At 41.4% G+C, this 25,345-nt stretch overlaps 1 protein-coding gene across 1 annotated transcript in view; it reads right to left on the bottom strand.

The window, feature by feature from the left end:
• SYN2 (synapsin II) overlaps positions 1-25,345 on the bottom strand; it is a 446,027-nt gene that overhangs the window by 165,976 nt on the left and 254,706 nt on the right. The window contains exons 4-5 of the mRNA XM_073592359.1: positions 14,681-14,837; positions 11,862-11,951 (exon numbers count right to left, since the gene is read on the bottom strand). Coding sequence (XP_073448460.1) covers positions 11,862-11,951; positions 14,681-14,837 — 247 coding nt within the window. The remainder of the gene's footprint in view (positions 1-11,861; positions 11,952-14,680; positions 14,838-25,345) is intronic.

A 25,345-nucleotide genomic window follows, 5' to 3' on the forward strand; every position in this document is an offset into this window, starting at 1 on the left:
GTCATGTTTTTTAAATTGTGTGAGAGTCATCTCATTAAAATATATTGGATGGTTACATTTATATTGTAATAAAATATCTTCAGGTGTAGGTTCATTAATTTTACATGTTATGACCCAGTAAGTTGTAATTGTTTTCACACTATTCAAAGTTTATAGTATATAATCTATGTTAAAACCTGTTTCCTGACAGCAGATAAACTTTTGTTGATTTGTAATTGATTTGTAATTTTGCTATGTATATTTATGGTGTAATTTCAAATAATTAAAGAGGACCTGTCAGGTTGCCACTCTGTGCCTCTTTGGTGTCACTGCATCTTACACAGACTGAATATTGTCTCTTCCCCAAAATGGCTCCCATACAAGGTATATACTAATACCCAATTTTTTGCCCAGAGGAACATGGGGGTCCTTTGGGAGGCACTCTATTAATAGTATGTATATTCTTTTAAGCTGAACTCCAAAATTCTCCCTTGCAGTGGGGCTGCACCTGCACTGCAAAAGGTTAACTGCTCATTTAGTCTAGGACACAGTAAAACCAATTTTACTTACCCAGTCCTCCGCTCACCCAACAGACTGCGCTCTTCCATGCTCTGGCAGTGGACTGTCTCTTGGCATGTCCAAAGCAAATTTTTTTTACCTGATCCTCTGCTTCTCCAGCAGATGGCGCTCCCCCAAGCTCCAGCAATGGACTGTGCCTAAACATCCTCACGTCAAAAGCAGGGTTATGGGCTCTGCATCAATCTTGATGAAATCAGGACTTTAGACCGCTGAACCATGGGCGAGAAGAGGCACCAGGAACCTGTCTAGCAGCACAGAGTAGCCTGCAGGAGCATAGGATTGGGAAAGTAAAGCTTCTTTCCCATGCCCCTCAACCTAAACAAGTAGATAACCCTTGCAGTGAATAGTGCAGCCCAACTACAAAGGAAGATTTTTAGGTTTCCTGGACTACAGCTTTACAACTACTATTTTTCTAAGGTAACTCCATGTCACACAACATAGTGCATTCCTTATTTATTGTACACATAGCTTCCACACTTCTGTCTGTTACTGTATCCTTCTCATGTTATACTGTTCTTCATTCTGTAGTATAGATATGATCAGTATGTTTTGATGTCTTGCATCTTATGTTAAACCAAAACCTGTGGACTTCTATGACATCTCTTCTCTTACCTGTGCCTTCTATACCATTAATTCTTCCTGTTCTATGGTAGTTATGTGAGTAACACAGCTACAGTGCCTTGCAAAAGTATTCACCCATGATGATGGGTGATGTGATGTGTTGGGTTTGTGCCAGACATAGCGTTTTCTTTGATGGCCAAAAAGTTCAACTTTAGTCTCATCAGACCAGAGCACCTTCCTCCGTACATGTTGGGAGTCTCCTACATGCCTTTTCGCAAACTCAAAACATGCCATTTTGTTTTTTGCTGAAAGTAATGACTTTCTTCTGGCCACTCTGCCATAAAGCCCAACTCTATGAAGCGTACAGCTTATTGTCGTCCTATGTACAGATACTCCAGTCTGCTGTGGAACGCTGCAGCTCCTCCAGGATTACCTTAGGTCTCTGTGCTGCCTTTCTGAGTAATGCCCTTCTTGCCCAGTCCATGAGTTTTGTTGTGTGGCTGTCTCTTGGCAGGTTTGCTGTTGTGCCATGTTCTTTCCATTTGGTTATGATAGATTTGATGGTGCTCCTAGGGATCATCAGAAATGTGGATATTTTTTTTTTATAGCCTAACCCTGACTTGTACTTCTCAACAACATTGTCCCTTACTTGTTTGGAGAGTTCCTTGGTCTTCATGACAGTGTTTGGTTAGTGGTGCCTCTTGCTTAGGTGTTGCAGCCTCTGGGGCCTTTTAAAAAGGTGTGTATATGTAATGACAGATCATGTGACACTTAGATTGCACACAGGTGGATATCATTTCATTTATTATGTGACTTCTGAAGGTAATTGGTTATACCAGAGCTTTTTATGGGCTTCATAACAAAGAGGATGAATACATACGCACATGCCAATTATCAGTTTTTTATTTCTGAAAAATTGATTTATGTATATATATTTCTAATTTTACTTCACCAACTTAGACTATTGTGTTCTGATCCATCACATATAAGTCAGATTAAAAAAGCATTCAACTAAAGGCTGTAATGTAACAAAATAGGTAAAAAGCCAAGGGGGGGGGGACTTTTGCAAGGCACTGTAAAGTTTAATCTGGGTTTTTTTTACATTTTATTGTCCCAAGCAAATTAAAATGTCATTGTAGGGTGTACGTTTCTAACTAAGCTCTTAAGGGTACGCCTGAGATCCATTTGTATAATCATCAATAGCTTAAGCATTCTCCCTAGCTATTGGGTCTGGAAAAATTGGGTTTTCATCATCCTGTTCTAACAACACCTTTTTGGGTAATTACACCTTTACATCTAAAATTACATGTACGGAGTGTTACGAATTGGACAGACTTAGGCAATGGATGATTCTCATCACCGCAGATAAGTGCAACGGGAAACAGAAGAGCAGGGAGGGAGTATATAATACATTTTTAGGTGAAAAGGCAGAATTACCATTAACTGATTACTGATCTAAAACCTCACACCAAAGGTGCAGTAAAAACCAATGTAGTTATGCTCTCTGCCCACTGGCCAAGCTCTCAAGAAAGTGCATAAAAGCAAGAAGGACAAACTGGCATGCCTAGTTCTATCCATTACCAACACAGAACAAAACAGAAATACAAAGTGCTAGCCAAGACAGAGTAAACTGCACTCATTAGAATACAAGTCTTGTATCCAGAGGCTCAATGAAGGATTAAAAAAAAAAAAAAACTAGGTGAAATACAAACATCTTAATGCCTTCACAGCAGTAGTCTCTTGCACACATTACAGCTTGCACTAACTATATTAGGGCTTTACAAACAAATGGCACTGTCCTCACCTATAACTGGCCTTTGCAGCAAGGAGAATATGGAAGGACAACGCATGCAAAACAAAATCAGAGAAATTCCCAGCTCAACTTATTGACCAGCCTGCAAACAACCACATTTTCCTGTCTAACATTATGTGTTAAAAACAGGGGTTTAGTCTGCACACATTTGCAAATACATGCGTAAGCTACAGAGAACCGTCAAAGTACCCTGGTATTAAATTTTGAGAACCTCCACAGTGGAGTCACATGCATTATAATGGATAGGCAGAGGGCAGGTGAGCCTGGAAAGAGACCACGCCTCTATAAAGGCACAGGGATGCACTGGACATCCAGCACATAGCACTATGGCAGCAAAGGTGTCCAGTGTACCCCCTCACCAGTATTTCAACAGTACAAACAAATGGCCACTGCCACCACCTATAACTGGCTTTTGCAGCAAGGAGCACATGGAAGGGTGACGCATGCAAAACAAAACCAGAGAATATATTAGGGCTTTTCCTGCAAGGTTTAAGTCATACTTCCTAAGGAACTTTTTGGCCAATGGGGATTTGTAGATTTTTTTCAGCCAAGAAATGTGGTAAGAATGGCCCTGCTGTTCATGGCATACATATTTACTCTAAAACAGGGGTCTCAAACTGGCGGCCCTCCAGCTGTTGCGAAACTACAAGTCCCATGAGGCATTGCAAGGCTGACAGTTACATGCATCATGACTCCCACAGGCAGAGGCATGATGGGACTTGTAGTTTCGTAACAGCTGGAGGGCTGCCAGTTTGAGACCCCTGCTCTAAAATGTTCATATATTTCAGCAAGCACAGGGAATTATTTTTTCATTACCTCAATGATTTTCTTTCACACCAGTGAATGCTATTAAACTTAAACTTCAGTCAAACAGATAAATACACACTTGATATATACAGTATGGGAGCTTTTTTAATTTCCAATTATTTGTTTTTCTGCCCGTCTATTACTAGGATATAAAGAGCCCTGGCAGTCAGCAGAGCCAGGTTGATGAGCAGATTTTTTTCTACCATAGACCAGCAATATTGCATGGTCACTATTCTGCCTCCTCCGGTGATTTGAAATGAAAGAGCAGTAGTAGCGTAATGAGCTTATCCCTCTGCTAACTCTGTACTCACCTTCTGTCATCATATGTTTATGCAATAGAGTGACTGCCACCTAATATTCACCTCCTTTTTCAAGTATACGTTTTACTATGCAGGGATATATAGGGGGCCAATGCCAAGCCAAATTTGGGTACTTGTTTTTTCAATTTAATAAATATTTTAATTTAATTTTTATTTTTTTATTTTTTTTTAAGAACTGCACCCATTAGTAACTGCCTGAATTTTTACTTCAAGAAAACAATACAAATATCAACTAGTCTCCACAATTACTTTAAACAAGACTAAAAGTAACTATTGTTCCTATTGTTACAGGTACCAACTTCAGGTATTTTTATATTATTTTCCCAAATTTTGGAAAAGGAAACATGGCACTAACATTAAAAATGAGTCAGCAGTTGCAGCTTTTTGTATTTTAGACCAGTCTGTGGTAGGAGAGCCTATAAGGCTCTCAGTTTAATGGTTAGCATATACCCTATGTCTAGGCTAAAAGGTTGTGACAACAAACTATGGATATTATGCCGCATACACGGTCGGACTTTTCGACAACAAAGGTCCGATGGTCTTTCCGACGGACTTTCGACGGAGTTACAACGGACTTTCTAACGACCGGACTTGCCTACACACGATCACACCAAAGTCCGACGGATTTGTACGTGATGACGTACACCGGACTAAAATAAGGAAGTTAATAGCCAGTAGCCAATAGCTGCCCTAGCGTCGGTTTTTGTCTGTCGGACTAGCATACAGACGAGCGGATTTTTCAACCGGACTCGAGTCCGTCGGAAAGATTTGAAGCATGTTCCAAATCTAATGTCCGTCAGATTTTCGACTGAAAAAGTCCGCTGCGGGTCCAATGAAGCCCACACATGGTCGAATTGTCTGTCGGACCAGTCCGGTCGAAAAGACCGCTCGTGTGTACATGGCATAAGGCCTCTCAGTGATCAATGAATGGGCATATTTTCCAATAATGAGTAAGAAGTCCTTTATCTGGGCATGCCTCCAAATGGATTGGTATCAGTTGAAATGGTTTGGATATTATATGCTAATGGCTGCTTGGGTATCATTGCTGGAAGTGTTACATGTATATTCAGCAGGAAGAAGGAGCTGAGGCAGACTTACAGTATTCTAGACAGATTATATCCAGTCCAGTCATACAAAACGAAGACTTTTAGACTGTTTTAGTGAACTTGCTGTCAGCATAGCTTCGACTAAGGCTAAGAAATAGAAGATGAGATATAGAGCAGTTTCTGTTTAGTGCAAACAGCAGAGGAGATGATATAAAATGCAGTTAAGTAAATTTAATTTAAAGGATGTCAGAATATTTACTGTTGAAAAATGAAGATGAAGTAGTGCTTTAAAGCAAACCTTCTGTCTTAAAATGTTGTTTGCCATGAACTCCCCATGGGATAGCGGCTTCAATGGGGTGACATATGGCACTCTTTTGTTCCACATCCTCTTCCTTATGGTGCCTATAAATCCTGCCTAAATATTCATCTACAGGTTTACAGTGAAAAAGAGCATGCCCCCATACCCCCCCCCTCACTCCCTCTCTGCCTGGCAGCATTTGGATTCTAAGTCTCTTGCCCCAAGGATTGAGCCCTCTCAGATGAGAAGCACAGTTGAGAACCATGCCAAACTGTCTTTTATAAAGTGTCCATTTGCAAAAGAACCTGTGCAGGTTGCAGCAGGCTCTCAAATAGGTGACATCTGGTACTTTATAGCGCATGCTACCTGGGGAAGCTCAGTTCAACAACTGTTAGGGTCAATGCAATAAAGTATTTGGTATGCAGCATTTTCATTACCATGTCAGATTTGTCAATTTTAGTTTTCAAAGAATTTTTGTTCAATTTTATGAAAGGTTTTATAGCATTGAACAAGCGCTGTATGCACGTTTCATGATTTTTGAGTCTAAAAGAAATTCACAAGGTTTACCCAAGGGTACTGATGTTTAAAATATTACCTATTGATTGAAAGCGGGCTTGTATATATAGCCAAAACATGTTTTTGTTTTGGCATGTGCAGCACTGGGGAAATTACCTTTAACTTCCTGTCCAGAGACGCAACAGAAAGTTAGAAAATCTCCCAAAGAGAAAAGCCTCTAATGCCGCGTACACACGAGCGGAATTTCCGTCAGAAAAATCTTGGATGGTTTTTCCGACAGAATTCCACTCAAGCTTGCCTTGCATACACACAGTCACACAAAAGTTCGCTGAACTTTCGACCGTCAAGAATGCAGTGACATACAACACTACGACGAGCTGAGAAAATGAAGTTCAATGCTTCCGAGCATGCGTTGAATTGTTTCCGAGCATGCGTAGTAATTTTGCGCGTCGAAATTGGTACAGACGATCGGAACTTTTTCTGGCTAGAATTCCACCAACAAAAGTCCGATGGAGCATACACACGGTTGCATTTTTGGACCAAGAGCTCTCATCGGACTTTTGCTGGCGAAATTTACGCTCCTGTGTACGGGGAATTAGACATTCTGACAGCATCTATGTATATCCATATATTTTGCAAGCATTTCATCAGAAATATGCTCTAGAAATATTTAAGAAATCCTAGAGAGGTACCTTTTACTATGATCTTTATTTAGCAATAATCAATACTTAGAACTGAACTGGGATTGTACTTGTAAATAGATACACTGTATACTGTATATCTCCACTCCTGAGACCAATAAAACAGTCTTTTAATGTCTTGATAATAAAGTAAGGATTCCATTTTAAACCTTTACATATAGTTCTTATTCTGTTGATGTGTAACACCACAGAAACACAATAAGGGCTAGTTTACACTTGTTTCAAAACAAGGCTTCGGACATGCTTTGTTAAAGCTCTCTGAATGCCAGTCAAAGCCCTTGTCACTAAATAAAATGGCTAGCTTACAGTCCTGTTTACACCTTGCTTTTGCTTGGTGCTTCGGTGGGGCTTCGATTAAGCTTTGGTGGGGCTTCGATGAGGCTTTGGTGGAGCTTCAGTGGGACTCCAAGCGAGCTTTGCCAAAGATTTCTATGGAGGCTTTGAAGACACTTTGAAGCACAACTAAAGTGACATGGGGCCCCACCGAAGCCTCATCGAAGCACCAAGCAAAAGCAAGGTGTAAACATGACTGTAAGTTAACCATTTTATTTAGTGACAGGAGCTTTGACTAGCTTTCAGAGAGCTTTAACAAAGAGTGTCCGAAGCCTTGTTTTGAAGCAAATGTAAACTAGCCCGTAATGTGTGTTGAAGCCAAAGCAAGTGTAAATGAGCCCTAAGGGCTAGTTTACAGTTGCTTCAAAACATGGCTTCGGACATGCTTTGTTAAAGCTCTCTGAACGCCAGTTAAAGCTCCTGTCACTAAATAAAATGGTTAACTTACAGTCATGTTTACACCTTGCTTTTGCTTGGTGCTTTGATGAGGCTTCGGTGGGGCTTCAAACGAGCTTTGCCGTAGACTTCTATGGAGGCTTTGAAAACGCTTTGAAGCACCACTAAAGCTACATGGGGTATAATTTTTGAAGCAAAGCTGGACCAAAGCAGAAGCAAAGCAAAAGCAAGGTGTAAACAGGACTGTAAGCTAACCATTTTATTTAGTGACAGTGACTTTTTTTTTTTTTTTTTAAGGCTTTGGTATAGACTAAATTCCTCTTTTGGGCAGTTTGTTTTTTGCCCTTTTTTAGCCTTTTATTGTTGCCTGTTTCCCTGTTGAAAGTGTTTCCTTAATTCCTGACTGGTAAGTTTGTCTCCTAGAACAGACAATGAGGGGGACTCTTTTTAACTGTAACAGGTACAAAAGTAAAAATGCAGTTTTTAAGCTAAAGTATATCTAAATAATTTGTCTCAAATCTCTAACTGCTAATTTTGCTGGACACCTTGCCCTGTTGAGTTTTGTTGAAAACAAAAAGACTTCCGGCCCAGATCTGCAGGTGAAAATAAATGTAAAAAGGCTTAGAAAAAGAAGACACATGCAGCTACCACATCTAAGCAATACTAATAGTTGTGACGTTACCATTTTGAAATTAAAATGATCTGGTAATAAATTATAAAATCAGTTAAATTAACTGCTACAACATAGCCTACTCTTTCGCAAGACAACGGGCCTACTTTAAAGCTCACCTCAAGAAGAAACTTTGCTTCATTTTAGACCGGGGAAGGCACAGAGCCTAAGGTTTTTTTTTTGCTTTTTTTTACAATCAGTGCTTTACCAACAGTTCCCTGTCAGCACAGGAAATGATGACAAATGTCTATAATGGGGACACAGACAAAAACAAAACCCCATCATAAGTAAAGATGGGAAAGGTTAAAACCTCTGCCACTGTATCGCTGTCTCTACCTTCCTCGATGACTCTTTCCTCCTTTTTAGAGGGCATCACAGGTGCAGAAGGTGGGGGAAAGTCTCCCTACAGGGGCCAGAAGCACCTGTCAGACATTTTAACTCTTCCCCACCCCATTCAAAACTAAAAATAAAGGACCAGAGGTAGTCATTAAGGGCAACAAAGATAAGCAGATGTGGAATTAGAAGTTTGCAGGAGGAAATGGAAAAAATGTTTTGGAGAGTCAAGGAATTAATGTAGGGTGAAAATGAGGAAGAAGACTTAGAAGATAATAAACAAGGACTTGATGATATATAATATAATATGAAGGTAAGATAATAAGGCTGCTTTTATGCCACAACCTTTATTTATTTACTTGTTGTTTGCTTACATGGTATGCCATTGTATGCATGTTACGTTGAATGTTTTTATGTTCTCACTGTTATCTTACATTAAAATAATGTGCTGTGCCATGGTCTTCATCTACAATCACTTTTATTTTCTGCCAATGTTCTCTAAGCTGATTACATGCCATACAGCTTTGTATTTATAAGTATACCATTGAACACTTCATGGTTTAGTCTGTTTATGACAGCATATGTATATTTGTTAGGCAATCATCACTATATTCCGTATTATGTATAGTTCACTGTACAGGCGGTTCTGCATAATCATTTTTCCTTCTATGTAGTGACATAAAATTCATTATAAACCCTCCCCAGCTCTCCATACTACATTATAAATGATGTATTTACCCTATATGTATAACGATATTACATTCCAAAGTATTGTATAATATGTCAAGTGCTACAATAAAAATCACTTGACTCCATGTGAAATATGTTTAATTTAAAGCCCATCTCCTGCAAGAGGGGCCCTCAATTGTTTCCTATGACTGAGTGACCTCCAAGCCCTAAGATCTATCTGTTCCAAGAGATGCATCTGAAGGGCTAGGTCACATAGGCACACCCTGCAGAAATATTGGGTGGAAAGCATCAAGAAGGTAATGCTGCTACAACAATGACAAGTAGCTTGGGGCAATTAAAACAAACAAAATGTATTCTGGACAACAGCTTTAAATCACAACTGTACTTTTAGTACAGCTGCCCCTTAACTAATTCTAGATCGCTAGATCAGTAAAGTTTGCTGAAACAGGAAGAAAAGTAAGTATATTCCCAGACCGGCTGCACTCAATAGGATGGGGTTGATTAATGAGCATCTGTACTAAAAACAGTTGTCCTTTAGGTTAAAACATGGCTATTTTATTTTGTAAGAAGTCAAAATTTTGTTTTACATAGACATCATGGCTACCAATGTAGGGTATATGTCATTATTTAGTTAAGGATAATTCACATCCACACTCATTAGCACATGTAAAGTTGACTGAATTGTACAAACTGATTGTACAATCCTCTTTTGGTGTACCAACAGCAATATAGCAGAATACAAGCTGAACAAATTGTTTAGCTGTGCCCTCACATTACATACTGTAGTTGAGTTAAATCTAAAAAAGACTTTACAATCAGAATGAAAGTTATATTGGCAGCTTAATAGTGTAATGAATTGCAATACACCACAGCTCACGTATATATACAAACCCCAAAAAATTCTTCAAATATATTAATAGTAAATAGGTTAGGTCTGAGCATGTAGGCCCTTTACAAAATAATCTAGAGTGGGTCACTAGGGACAAAGAGAAGGCAAATTTATTAAATACATTCTTCAGCTCTGTGTATACAAAAGAGCATAGGGAGCTCATGTCCATAATGGGGGTGGTATTGACACAGCCCCAAATGATCCACAATGGCTCAAAAGTGATATAGTCCAGAAATATTTAGACAGAATAAAGGTGGATAAAGCACCTGGACCAGATGGTATCCACCCACAGATCCTAAAAGAATTGAGCTCTGTCATTTCAAAGCCATTGTACCTAATTTTTAGGGACTAAAATGACAGGAATAGTACCACTGGATTGGCGCAGGGCCAATGTGGTGCCTATATTTAAAAAGGGAACAAAGTCTTTACCAAGTAACTATAGACCTGTTAGTTTAACTTCTATAGGTTGGAAGATACTGGAGAGTTTAATAAAAGACCACATAGACGAGTTCTTGCTGGAAAAAAATATTTTAAGCAACAGACAGCATGGATTCATGAAAGATTGAAGTTGTCAAACAAATCTGATTTCTTTTTATGAGGAGGTAAGTAAAACCTTGGACAGTGGGGTGGTGGTGCACCTGGTATACTTGGATTTTGCAAAAGCGTTCGATACAGTTCCGCACACGTGGCTCATGTGTACGGTAAAGTCTACAAGCTTGGAAATATCAGTTTGTAAATGGATAGAAAACTGGCTAAAAGACAGAATTCAGAGAGTAGTGGTTAATGATTCTTACTCTGAATGGTTTGAGGTTATTAGTGGTGTACCCCAAGGTTCAGTGTTGGGACCCTTACTTTTTAATATCTTTATAAATGATAAAGGGTCTGGGATTAAAAGTACCATTTCAGTCTTTGCAGATGACACCTAGCTATGCAGTGGAATAACGTCCTTACAGGATGTCTCCAATTGACAAGCCGACCTCAATGCACTGTCTATTTGGGCAACCATGTGGCAGATGAGGTTTAATGTTGATAAGTGTAAAGTTATGCACTTGGGGGCTAAGAATATGCATGCATCATACATACTAAGGGGAGTACAACTGGGGGAAAACATAGTGAAGAAGGATCTGGGCGTTTTGGTAGATCATAAGCTCAGTAATAACATGCAATGCCAAGCTGCGGTTTCCAAAGTGAGCAAAGTCATTTCTTGTATTAAGAGAGGTATGGACTCCAGAGAGAGATATAATTTTGCCCCTGTACAAATGTACAAATATATAAGGGGTCCATATAGTGAACTTGGTGTTGAGTTATTCATTTTATGGTCAACACAGAGGACACGCCTAGAGGAAAAGAAATTTCATCTGCAAACACGAAAAAGGTCTCTTCACAGTAAGAGCTGTGAAAATGTTGAATAGACTCCCGCCAGAGGTGGTTCTGGCCAGCTCAGTAGATTGCTTTAAGAAAGGCCTGGATTCTTTCCTAAATGTACATAATATAACTGGGTACTAACATTTATAGGTAAAGTTGATCCAGGGAAAATCTGATTGCCTCTCTGGGATCAGGAAGGATTTTTTCCCCTGCTGTAGCAAATTGGATCATGCTTTGCTGGGGTTTTTCGCCTTCATCTGGATCAACTGTGGGAATAGGATTGTATGATATTATTTTTTATTTATTTTTATGGTTGAACTAGATGGACTTGTGTCTTTTTTAACCTGATTAACTATGTAATTATATATATATATATATATATATATATATATATATATATATATATAGAGAGAGAGAGAGAGAGAGAGAGAGAGAGAGAGAGAGAGAGAGAGAGATCTATATATAGATCTATGTATATACTACTACTAGATGATGACAACATGGCTCATTACACATATTAAATATTATCAATGACACATAATGTAGAAACTGCCTTAACACATACCATTTCCTTGTGGTTGGGATAGTATGTCTGATCAATTAATGGAAATTTTTCAGCTCCCATTGTTTTATAAGCAGCTATCAATTGGGCAAACTGCAACATATAATTTAAATATTGTTAGAATAAATTAATAATTTATAATATGGAAAAAAAAAACAATCCTGCACAATAGTTTAGAAACAAATGCAGATGCATATCAGGCAGCCTCTTTGGCCTTCAACACTCCTTGAATTGCATTCCTGTGTCCCCCACTGCACACTAGTTTCATCTTCTGACCCCTATGTTAGTACAGGACTCAAAAGTGACATTGGGGTTGGAGGACGGTACCAGCATGGAGTGGGGGACACTGGCAGACAACATTTCCAGAAGTGTTGAATGCTAAAGAGACTGCCGTTGGCTGCAGCACTGGAACAAAGGGAAGGAAGGAGACATGAAGAGGTATGATACCTTTTCTTTAAAACTGAGCTCCAGGCTAGCAGCTATATACACAGCTAAAATACATAAAAGGGAACTACATTTTGCATTTTTATTCTATGCAGTCAGTGTTGTGCTCCAGACAAGCCTGCAGAACAAACCTTTCTGGCTTAGCTTATCTTCCCTCTCCCAGTGCTACTTTAAAGGGGTATAAAATGGCTGATATTAACATAAAAATTCAGGTATTTACACTAGTTGCATTAAAAAAATACATTTAGGCTGGATTCACATTATGTGTTGCATTAACACAAGAACATTAACGCAATGCATCTTAAATGTTAAGGTGTGCTGCATTGGGGCAGCCCAATCACTTTGCCTGGACTGCCTTAAAGTGATATTAAACTCTCAATTTTAAGCACTTTTAGCAGCTGATTTAATCACTTACTGAATATGCAGTTTCTTTATCTTATAATCCTTGATTATGTTCCTGATCAAGCTGGTGTCATGATCACTGCCCCAGGTGTCCTGTTTCAGGGAGGCTCCTTTCTTTTGCAGCATCCTATGGAGCCACCCTTGCATGCAGGAACTGGAGTTGTGTCACCCTACACTGTGTGCATCAATAGAATCACACAGCCTCATAGCCTAGTATGGCAAGGCTACTCCTTCCTCCTCCCCTCTCCAAGCTAACAGATTGACTCCAGGTTGCATTGTTCACTGTTAACTGTTTCCAGTGAAGACCAGAATTTCAGGGAAACAGCAATGACAGAGTAGGACTCTGCAACTTTGAAAGTTGAAAAACTCCAAGAGCTGGGGTAAGAATTTTAACAAATAGTTTACTGGGGAATGTTTATTTATCCTGCTCAATGTGTTAAGTTAACCACTTCATTCCCTGGGCGGGCGTTATATGACATCCTCCGCTTCCCGCCGGTATAGGGGGCGCGCGCGCGCCCACCGCATCACTGAGGAGCCGATGCGTATGCCCGGTGGCCGCAATGTCCGCCGGGCACCAGCGATCGCTCCTGACAGAGCAGGAACGTGGATCTGTCTGTGTAAACACATAAACCCACATTCTGTCAGGGGAGAGACAGCTCCTGTGTTCATAGTATATAGGAACACAGATCGGTCTCCTCCCCCAGTCAGTCCCATCCTACCACAGTTAGAACACACAGTGAGGGAACAAATTTAACCCCTTCCCTGCCAGTTACATTTATACAGTAATCAGTGGCTATTTATAGCACTGATCGCTGTATAAATGTCACTGGTTTCAAAAAAGTGTCAAGCGTGTCCGATCTGTCCTCCGCAATGTCGCAGTCCCCGGTAAAAATCTCAGATCGCTACCATTACTAGTAAAAATAAATAAATAAATGTAAAAAATGCCATAAATCAATAACCTATTTTGTAGGCACTATAACTTTTGCACAAACCAATCAATATACGCTTATTGCGATTTTTTTTACCAAAAATATGTAGGAGAATACATATCGACCTAAACTGAGTTCAAAATTTGTTAATTTTTTTTTTTAAATTGGGGATATTTATTATAGCAAAAAGTAAAAAATAGTGTTTTTTTTTTTTCAAAATTGGCGCACTTTTTTGTTTACAGCGCAAAATCTAAAAACCGCAGAGGTGATTAAATACCTCCAAAAGAAAACTCTACTTGTGGGATAAAAAGGACATCAATTTTGTCTGGGTACAGCATCGCACAACCGTACAATTGTCAGTTAAAGTGACGCAGTGCAGTATTGCAAAAAATGGCCTGGTCAGGAAGGGGGTAAATTCTTCTGGGATGAAGTGGTTAAAATATGCTGTTTTTGCTCTGTTAGGGCAAAGCAGCACATGCTATTTTCAGCTTTTTAGATTTTGTTTGAAGGCTAACTACAAAGTTTAGGGACTGAGTCAATGGGCTTTTGTTTGCTTTAGGTGGGTTTTGCATCCCCATACAAGTCTAAAGTGATGCAAAACCTTTGAAGCAAGCCAAATGCAGGTTAAAAAGAGGTCAGCTGCATCTGTCAATGAATTCTGAATGATCCTAGGATTATCTGAACCTGTCAAACTGATGTAATCAACACAAGCCTAATGCTTGTTGACACAGACCCTTAGGTATTTTTAAAAAATAAAGAACTATGCAATAAAAGAACAAATATATAGAACTTTTTTATTTTATTTTATATTATTTTATATATTTCATATTATTTGATATATTTTTACATAATTTTTACTATCTATATAAAAAAAATCAGCCATTCAATTCACCAGACTTTTCAAATAATTATCTTCTGATTGGACTGCCCATTTAAATGTCCTGCAGCAATGGATATTTAATGTTAGTTTCATACACACATGGCATATCAGTGTTGACATCTAAAACACAAATGCACAATAAGAAGACCCATTTTCTCAGTACTTACCACCCATGGCTTATCACAGAAGTTATAAATTGACTCCAGAGAGTTGACACTGGGGATACCAGCATACTGCATGCCAATAATAAGGTTGCGGAAGTCTTCATTTTCTGCCATGCTAAAAGAATGTTGTCGGATGAAGACAAAATCTGGCCGAAATGACCTAGACACAATAGGACAGTTTTTGTTTGATAATAAAGCACAAAATCGAGAAAGTACCATGAAAATACAGTGTTAAGCATTTTTTATAGGACCTTACAGAAAAACAACACTACATCAAATTGAGCACCCATCTTATCACCTGGGATCACAGGCTGCTGCAATGACCACAATGGATGGTGCTGTTGTGATCGAGTCCGTAATAAGGATTGCGTCACTGGCAGACCAGATCGCTACTTTTGAGCTATTTAAAGACTCTTTCATCAAGCATCAGTGACATAAAAAGAGGTATTGCCGCACAGGCAGCTTATTTTTATTACTCATTCAGTAATACAGAACACAGCATCAGTTTTAAGCATCCCTGCCTTTCGTAAGGATATACTATATATACTGTAATCCTGATGACAGGGTCTTTTATGGCTCCAAAACATTGCTTTCTTTTTATGTGAAGTGTATATAGTTTAAGACATCGTTCCTATCATGAAACCTGTTATGACAGAGATATGGAGGTTGCCACTTCTGACCTTTCCATCTGAAAATGCTAGGTGCCTAGTAGTCATGATGATGTCATGGCTTCAGTACTTGGAGTTATTACCCCCAAATGAATATAGATGTGGCACTTTGCTCTATGTATTCTAAATGTTAACATTTATATATATAAAAAAAACCTCTATTCACTTTGTTATACTGTTGCCGTTTACCTTTTTTACCCTTAACCATCCACTGTTAAGCAGAAAACTCATCTCTTAGGACGAAGTGCAAATTTTTGGCAGTTTTCCTGGCCTATGAGGACAAGGCCAATTTTTAAGGGGTGGGGTGGTAGATGTAGCCCCTATCCTAGGCAGGATTTAGTTTTTGGCTCTGCTGTAATCAGCTGAGTAGCATAGCAGTTTATTTTGTAGGTCTGTGCAGGTCTCCCTAAGACTAATAGTTGATTGCCATGTTGCAAGGAAAGTATCCCATAAACCGCACATTTCTGCAAATCCTCTGTAAAGGAGCACGTGGCAATCTCAGCCAGGGCTCCAACCAGGCCACACCCCAACACTTTTCGCTCTGCCCTGGAACGTAATCATAGGAAACTAGTAGTTGATTTCCCCATGTCTGCCTCTTGAACAAGCTCCCAGAAATAGGGTAGAGATATAGTAGAAGGGTTAGCCACTGGTATATGAAGATTATCTGACATCAGACAATCCTTGGGGAAAGGGGGGGGGGGGTGCTCCTAAGGTGTGGATGGGGAGAAAATAAGGATTTGGGAGGGTTGTTCTCCTGGGGGCCTCAGATCTGTTGCTGGGAGTCCACAGCATGCACTTGGCTGAGAGCCTTGAAGAAACTTGGATTTACGGAAATCTGCTGGAAGACACTGCCTATAAAGTTCAGCTGGAAAAGGGAACCCTTTCACAGGAAAGTTGGTTGGGGAGCTGTCTCTGGACATTGTGAGTAGAACCTTGCCTAGAGCTCTGGCATCTTTACATGAGAATCTGTCCTCTAATGCCTGCTTGTGTTTAGGAGTATACAGCACCCTCATCCCTCTACACATGAGCACTGCAATACATCTTTAAAAAGACACTCATAGATGGTGCTGGAATTTTGTCAGTGTGTTCTGGAACTGGCACCTGGGCTGGCAGCCTCTGTACAGGTAAGGGAAACCCTTCAATATCCAGCTGCCCCTCCAAGTATGCACCAAATGAATATCAGAATGCTTAGGTCTGTGTAGCATGCACACAGGGGCCTCAGATCTGTTGCTGGGAGTCCACAGCATGCACTTGGCTGAGAGCCTTGAAGAAACTTGGATTTACGGAAATCTGCTGGAAGACACTGCCTATAAAGTTCAGCTGGAAAAGGGAACCCTTTCACAGGAAAGTTAGCTGGGGAGCTGTCTCTGGACATTGTGAGTAGAACCTTGCCTAGAGCTCTGGGGTGCTTGTGCTTTCAGGATCAGATACCAGAGGTTTCTTCAAGGACTGTGACTGCTTTTACAGAGTCTTAGACTAGCTGGCAGCCCCCCACCTCCAGCAATACCCAAAGTGATTGTAAACCTTCAGTTTTTTTAATTAAAATAATAAACATATTATACGTTCCTGCTCTGTGCAATGGTATTGCACAGAGAGGTCCCGAAAATCATTTTCTGGCATCCTCCACCAGCGCTCTTGGCTCCTTCTCTCTTCCAAGTGTCCCCATAGCAAGCTGTGTGCTATCAGGGCCCTCATGTGGGCTTGCTCCTGAGCTGGGCTGTGTGCATTCATATGAAGGAAGAGAATGAATTAAGGCAAAAGAACCTCTTGCCTTTACAACCACTTTAACCGCTAGCCTACCGCCCACCGTCATATGACGGCCGGACGGTAAGCCTATTGTTCTGAGTGGACGTCATATGACGTCCACCGTTTAAACAGGGCATGCGCGCGATCGTGAGCGCGCAGCCCTGTACTGTCGGTGGCGGCGTGTCACCGAGACACCGCTCGTCACCGACAGGGGTGAACAGCCACTGCGCATGGCTGTTTACCACGTGATCGGCCGTGATGAAGTCACGGCCGATCACTAATGGTACATCCCGCATTGCACGGCGCATGCGCGCGATCGTGAGCGCGCTGCGCGTGCACGTCGGTGGCGGCGTGTTCCCCGGGAACACTGCTCGTCACCGACGATAGTTTACATCCATTGGCCAGTACTGTGTACCATGTGATCGGCTGTGATCCATTCACAGCCGATCACTAAGTGTAAACAAAGACCTGTCACTAGCTGTTACTAGCCCTTCTCTCCTCACACACCGTTTCCAGTGTGAGGAGAGAAGAGCCAGGAGCAGTGAGTTACAGATCTTTGTATTTGTAGTGTCTGCACCAACACCACTTCTGTCCCATCGCCCCCCCCAATTGTCATCTGTCACCCAACAGTCACCCCATAAAAAGTGCACCTGTCACATAGAGACTGCCATTAGTGACCATCAGCGGTGCCCTGTCACCCACCAGTGACCGTGCCCTGTCACCCGTCACCCATCAGTGACCTGCCCTGTCACCCGTCACCCATCAGTGACCTGCCCTGTCATCCGTCACCCATCAGTGACCTGCCCTGTCACCCGTCACCCATCAGTGACCTGCCCTGTCATCCGTCACCCATCAGTGACCTGCCCTGTCACCCGTCACCCATCAGTGACCTGCCCTGTCATCCGTCACCCATCAGTGACCTGCCCTGTCACCCGTCACCCACCAGTGACCGTGCCCTGTCACCCGTCACCCACCAGTGACCATCAGCGGTGCACCCGTCACCCATCAGTGACGTCGCCTGTCAACAATCTGTGACTGTCACTGTCCGTGGCCTGTCACCCATCAGTGACCGTGCCCTCTCACCCGTCACCCATCAGTGACTGTACCCTGTCACCCATCAGTGACCATCAGCGGTGCACCTGTCACCCATCAGTGACCGTCGCCTGTCAACTATCTGTGACCATCGCCCATCACACCATCACCTCTCAGTGAACGTCACCTGCCACCCATCGCACAGCCCATCAGTGACCGTCACCTGCCACCCATCTGTCACCTGTCGCACAGCTACCCGCCACACAGCCATGTCCAAAAGAGGATATACAAGTGAGGAGGCGTTCCAGATCCTCTCTATGACTGATGAGAGCACCGGGGAGCTCTCATCAGAGTCCCATTCTGATTCCGAATCAAGTTCGGCATTTGAGCCGATCGAGAGTAGCAATGGTTCGGATGAAGAATGGGTCCCTGCTAAAAGGGCACGACACTCTGGAACCCAGGAAGTCGCCAGCAACCGGGATTATATTCCCAGTACCAGCTCTGCCACCAGAAATAGGCCCCAGGAAGAAAGGCCCAGTACCAGTGCTGCCGCCAGCAATAGGCCCCAGGAACAAAGGCCCAGTACCAGTGCTGCCACCAGAGATGGGCCCCGCGCACAAATGCCCAGTACCAGTGCTGCCACCAGAGATAGGCCCCTCGCACAAATGCCCAGTACCAGTGCTGCCACATCACACCTGAGTTCCAGCACAGGAAATTCAACTCCCCCAACTACTGGAGTGTCACGTCCCCCAAGAGCCAGGGCCGCTACCTATATGCCAGATGGTCTTGCCAACCCAACATGGCTGCCTTCCAACTCGGGATCACCAAATATTCCCCCTTTCACAGCACAGCCAGGTGTGCAGGCCAACACCCAAAATTTTACAGAGATCAATTTTTTTCACCTGTTTTTGCCCGACACTTTGCTGCAGTTCATTGTCGACCAGACAAATTTGTATGCCCAGCAGTATATTGCCAGCAACCCCCAATCATCTTATGCCCGTCCGTTTGAGTGGAGAGATTTGAATATGGAGGAGTTCAAATTGTTTTTGGGCCTCACCCTAAATATGGGGCTTACAAAAAAAAATGAAGGACATACCTATTGGTCCACCCACCCCATACACCATATGCCCATGTATTCTGCCGCTATGTCCAGGTCCCGATATGAGATGATTATGAGATTCTTTCATTTTAACGACAACACCCAGTGCCCTCCCCGCAATCATCCAAATTCCGATAAGCTGTACAAGATTCGCCCACTAATAAATTCATTTTCCCAACGATTTGCAGAACTTTATGTCCCCGAGAAGATTATATGTGTGGATGAGTCCCTGGTACCATTTTCAGGCCGGCTAGGAATAAAACAGTATATTCCTACCAAAAAAGCCAAATATGGAGTCAAATTTTACAAGCTGTGTGAGAGAGCCACGGGATATCTATATGCATTCCGCATATATGAGGGAAGAGATTCCCAGCTCCAGCCCCCTGAGTGCCCGGCCTACATGGGCACAACTGGAAAAATTGTATGGGACCTGGCTTACCCACTTCTAAAAAAAGGCTATCATATATACCTGGACAACTTTTATACCAGCCTGCCCCTTTTCAGACACCTTTATATTGAAAAAACCCTGGCCTGCGGAACTTCAAGAAAAAATAGGAAGGGCTTCCCACAATCCATTGTGAACAAAAGGCTGAAAAAGGGGGAAAGAGCAACACTGAGATGTAATGAAGTGCTGGCCTTGAGGTGGAAGGATAACAGGAACGTGCACATGATGTCCACCATTCATGATGACACTGCAGTTGTAGTTCAGCGAAGACGAGGTCCCATTGAAAAACCGACATGTGTCCAAGACTATAATCTCTACATGGGGGGGGTGGATTTCAATGACCAAATGATTCAGCCCTATTTGTCAATAAGGAGGTCCCGATTCTGGTATAAGAAGGTAGCAATATATCTAATCCATTTGGCCATTTACAATTCCTACATAATCTACACAAAATCCACAGAAAGCCCCGCCTCCTTCCTAAAATTCATAGAAGAAGTAGTCACGTCCCTCATCTATCCACAAAGACCCCTCCCAGAATTACCTCGTTCTGATGCTGTTAGCCGACTTCATGAACGCCACTTCCAGTACAACATTCCACCATCGGAAACAGGCCGAAGACGGCAAAAAAAATGTCGTGTGTGCAGCAGAAGAGGTTTTCGAAAAGATACAAGCTACTATTGTCCCCAGTGTCCCTCCCAACCTGGCCTTTGCATTGGTGAATGCTTCGAACTGTATCATACATCCCCAAGTTATTAGCCCATATTTTCCCCATTTTCGCTGATCATTTTCCATGCTTCCCCAAAATAACCATGCCACTGCCTTCAATGTGAACTGACCCTGGCCTGCTTTTTGACTATGCCTCTGCCTACCGTTTGGACTGCTTCCACATGAACTGACCCTGGCCTGTTTTGACTATGCCTCTGCCCACCGTTTGGACTGCTTGCTCGTGAACTGACCCTGGCCTGTTTTGTGACTACTCTTCTGCCTACCGCTTGGACTGCTTGCACGTTAACTGACCCTGGCTTGTTTTATGGACTATGCTTTTGCCTACCACTTGGACTGATCTGTTGCCCTGCTACTATAGTACACAGGGGTCTCACATATGTGAGGGGCTCCAGAAAAGTTTTTCCGGATGGAGATAACAATTTTTTTTGTTTTCTCCCGGTTTTGTAATTTCCGGATTAGGGTCTGGAGTCCGGAGGCTTCATAGAGATTTGGGTGGGTCGAAGCCTCTACCCCTGTGCCCCTGTGCACAGGTCTTACCCGATTGCGGCCCTCAGCCTTCTGCTGACTTACTGCCATCATGCCTTTGCCTGCCGCATGAACGGACCACACATCTGCCTGCTACCTGGACTATGCAAATAATTCGCTGTAGCAAGAGGCAGTATGTTTATGAAGGGCTGGAGAGCGGTACAATAATGTGTGTCTGCAGGTAACAGTGTACCAGGACCAATATTATGGCTGTGCTGGCTGTCTCTGCCTGGACAATTCCTATGGACTGTGCTGTGCCGACTATAGATAATATTCCTGCCTGCTGCCTGGATAGTTATTGCTGTCGCTAAGCACATCCCTGACTGCTGCCTGGACCAGTGCTCTCTTCTGTGGACACTACTAAAAGCACAGGTAATACTTTTTTTTTTTAATCCTTTCCGCAATAGAATTTATTTTGGATTGTAATTCTTGGTATGTACATGCTATGTGTTAGAAATATGAAGGGCCTTCAAAAATGATAGGTTGCCAGGAAATTATCTATGTAATGTATGCTCCTAGAACGCCTGATGGTGCTACTTGGATGTTGGGCCACTGTATGTGGCCAAGCTGTGTAAGTCTCACACATGTGGTATCCCCATACTCAGGGGGAGTAGCAGAATGTATTTTGGGGTGTCATTTTTGCTATGTGTTGGAAATATCTTATAAAATGGACAACTTTGTGTAAAAAAAATGTGTTTTTATTTTTTTTCCACATTTTCCAAAAACTTCTGGAAAAAAAATAACCGTTCAAAAGACTCATTATGCCTCATAGATTATACGTTGGGGTGTTTGCTTTCCAAAATGGGGTCATTTTGTTGGCAATTCCTTTGTCCTGGTGCTCCAGGGCCTTCAAAAGTGTAATAGGTGGTTGAGAAATGAGATGTGCAATTTATGCTCGTAGATCGCCTGATGGTGCTACTTCAATGTTGGGCCTTTGTATGTGGCCAGGCTGTGTAAAAGTCCCACACATGTGGTATCGCCATACTCAGGAGGAGTAGCAGAATGTATTTTGGGGTGTCATTTTTGCTATGTATTTGCTATGTGTTGGAAATATCTTATAAATGGACAACTTTGTGTAAAAAAAAATGCGTTTTCATTTTTTTTCCACATTTTCCAAAAACATCTGGTAAAAAAATAACCGTTCAAAAGACTCATTATGCCTCATAGATTATACATTGGGGTGTTTGCTTTCCAAAATGGGGTCATTTTGTGGGCAATTCCTTTGTCCTGGTGCTCCAGGGCCTTCAAAATTGTAATAGGTGGTTGAGAAATGAGATGTGCAATTTATGCTCGTAGATCGCCTGATGGTGCTACTTCAATGTTGGGCCTTTGTATGTGGCCAGGCTGTGTAAAAGTCCCGCACATGTGGTATCGCCATACTCAGGAGGAGTAGCAGAATGTATTTTGGGGTGTCATTTTTGCTATGTATTTGCTATGTGTTGGAAATATCTTATAAATGGACAACTTTGTGTAAAAAAAATGCGTTTTCATTTTTTTTCCACATTTTCCAAAAACATCTGGTAAAAAAATAACCATTCAAAAGACTCATTATGCCTCATAGATTATACATTGGGGTGTTTGCTTTCCAAAATGGGGTCATTTTGTGGGCAATTCCTTTGTCCTGGTGCTCCAAGGCCTTCAAAAGTGTAATAGGTGGTTGAGAAATGAGATGTGCAATTTATGCTCGTAGATCGCCTGATGGTGCGACTTCAATGTTGGGCCTTTGTATGTGGCCAGGCTGTGTAAAAGTCCCACACATGTGGTATCGCCATACTCAGGAGGAGTAGCAGAATGTATTTTGGGGTGTCATTTTTGCTATGTATTTGCTATGTGTTGGAAATATCTTATAAATGGACAACTTTGTGTAAAAAAAATGCGTTTTCATTTTTTTTCCACATTTTCCAAAAACATCTGGTAAAAAAATAACCGTTCAAAAGACTCATTATGCCTCATAGATTATACATTGGGGTGTTTGCTTTCCAAAATGGGGTCATTTTGTGGGCAATTCCTTTGTCCTGGTGCTCCAGGGCCTTCAAAATTGTAATAGGTGGTTGAGAAATGAGATGTGCAATTTATGCTCGTAGATCGCCTGATGGTGCGACTTCAATGTTGGGCCTTTGTATGTGGCCAGGCTGTGTAAAAGTCCCACACATGTGGTATCGCCATACTCAGGAGGAGTAGCAGAATGTATTTTGGGGTGTCATTTTTGCTATGTATTTGCTATGTGTTGGAAATATCTTATAAATGGACAACTTTGTGTAAAAAAAATGCGTTTTCATTTTTTTTCCACATTTTCCAAAAACATCTGGTAAAAAAATAACCGTTCAAAAGACTCATTATGCCTCATAGATTATACATTGGGGTGTTTGCTTTCCAAAATGGGGTCATTTTGTGGGCAATTCCTTTGTCCTGGTGCTCCAGGGCCTTCAAAAGTGTAATAGGTGGTTGAGAAATGAGATGTGCAATTTATGCTCGTTGATCGCCTGATGGTGCGACTTCAGTGTTGGGCCTTTGTATGTGGCCAGGCTGTGTAAAAGTCCCACACATGTGGTATCGCCATACTCAGGAGGAGTAGCAGAATGTATTTTGGGGTGTCATTTTTGCTATGTATTTGCTATGTGTTGGAAATATCTTATAAATGGACAACTTTGTGTAAAAAAAAATGCGTTTTCATTTTTTTTCCACATTTTCCAAAAACATCTGGTAAAAAAATAACCGTTCAAAAGACTCATTATGCCTCATAGATTATACATTGGGGTGTTTGCTTTCCAAAATGGGGTCATTTTGTGGGCAATTCCTTTGTCCTGGTGCTCCAGGGCCTTCAAAAGTGTAATAGGTGGTTGAGAAATGAGATGTGCAATTTATGCTCGTAGATCGCCTGATGGTGCTACTTCAATGTTGGGCCTTTGTATGTGGCCAGGCTGTGTAAAAGTCCCACACATGTGGTATCGCCATACTCAGGAGGAGTAGCAGAATGTATTTTGGGGTGTAATTTGTTGTATGCATATGCTCTGTGAGAGAAATAACCAGTTAATATGAAAATTTTGAAAAAAAAAAAAAAAAAAAAAAAAAATCTTCATTTTGCAAAGAATTGTGGGAAAAAATTACACCTTAAAAAAACTCACCATGCTACTTACTTAATACCTTGGAATGTCTACTTTCTAAAAAGGGGTCATTTGGGGGGTATTTGTACTTTTCTCACTTGTTAGTACCTCAAGAAATGAGATTCACCTGATGTACTGAAGGCCTGATCAGATGTTTTCAATTTTCAGTGATTGGCACCATAGTTTGTAGACTCTATAACTTTCACAAAGACCAAATAATATACACTAATTTGGGTTATTTTTACCAAAGATATATAGCAGTATAAATTGTGGCCAAAATTTATGAAGAAAAATTACTAATTTGCTAAATTTTATGACAAAAACAAAGAAAAAGGCAATTTTTCACAAAATTTACGGTCTTTTTTTATTTATAGCACAAAAAATAAAAAACCCATTAGTGATTAAATACCACCAAAAGAAAGCTCTATTTGTGTGAAAAAAAGGACACAAATTTCATTTGGGTACAGTGTTGCATGACTGAGTAATAGTCATTCAAAGTGTGAGAGCACCAAAAGCTGAAAATTGGTCTGGGCAGGAAGGGGGTTTAAGTGCCCTGTATTGAGGTGGTTAAGGCTGCTACTGAAGGACTTTACATGAGAATCTGTCCTCTAATGCCTGCTTGTGTTTAGGAGTATACAGCATCCTCATCCCTCTACACATGAGCACTGCAATATATCTTTAAAAAGACACTCATAGACACTCATAAGTATTGTTGTTAGTTAACCACTTAAGGACCGCCCCACGTACATTTACTGCAACAGGGAGTCCTTTAAGCCTTTTTACCAAAAATATGTAGCAGAATGCAATATTTTTTATATAATATATATATATTTTTTAAATAGTCAGTCTTTTGTTTATAGCTAAAAAAACAAAAATGCAGAGGTGATTAAATATCACCAAAAGAAAGCTCTCTTTGTGGGAAAAAAATACATTAATTTTGTTTGGGTACAGCGTCGAACAGCCGCGCAATTGTCAGTTAAAGCAAAGCAGTGCTGTATCGCAAAAAATGGCCTGGTCAGGAAGTGGGTAAAACCTTCCAGAGCTGAAGAGGTTAAGCTAAGTATCAAGCAATTCAGAAGGAATCTCCCATGTGTTTCTCCCATGACAGGTGTACTTTAATTGTTTTATGCAGTTAAGCTACACGCCACCCATGTACAAGATAAAAAGTCCTCACAGTCCTAACAGTAATACCGCGTACACACGAGCGGACTTTACGGCAGACTTTGCCCTGCGGACGGGATTTCGTCGGACAATTCGATCGTGTGTGGGCTCCAGCAGACTTTGTTTTCTCAAAAGTTGGACGGACTTAGATTTGAAACATGT

Source organism: Aquarana catesbeiana, linkage group LG07 (genome assembly GCF_042186555.1).
Source record: "Aquarana catesbeiana isolate 2022-GZ linkage group LG07, ASM4218655v1, whole genome shotgun sequence".
NCBI lineage: Eukaryota > Metazoa > Chordata > Amphibia > Anura > Ranidae > Aquarana > Aquarana catesbeiana.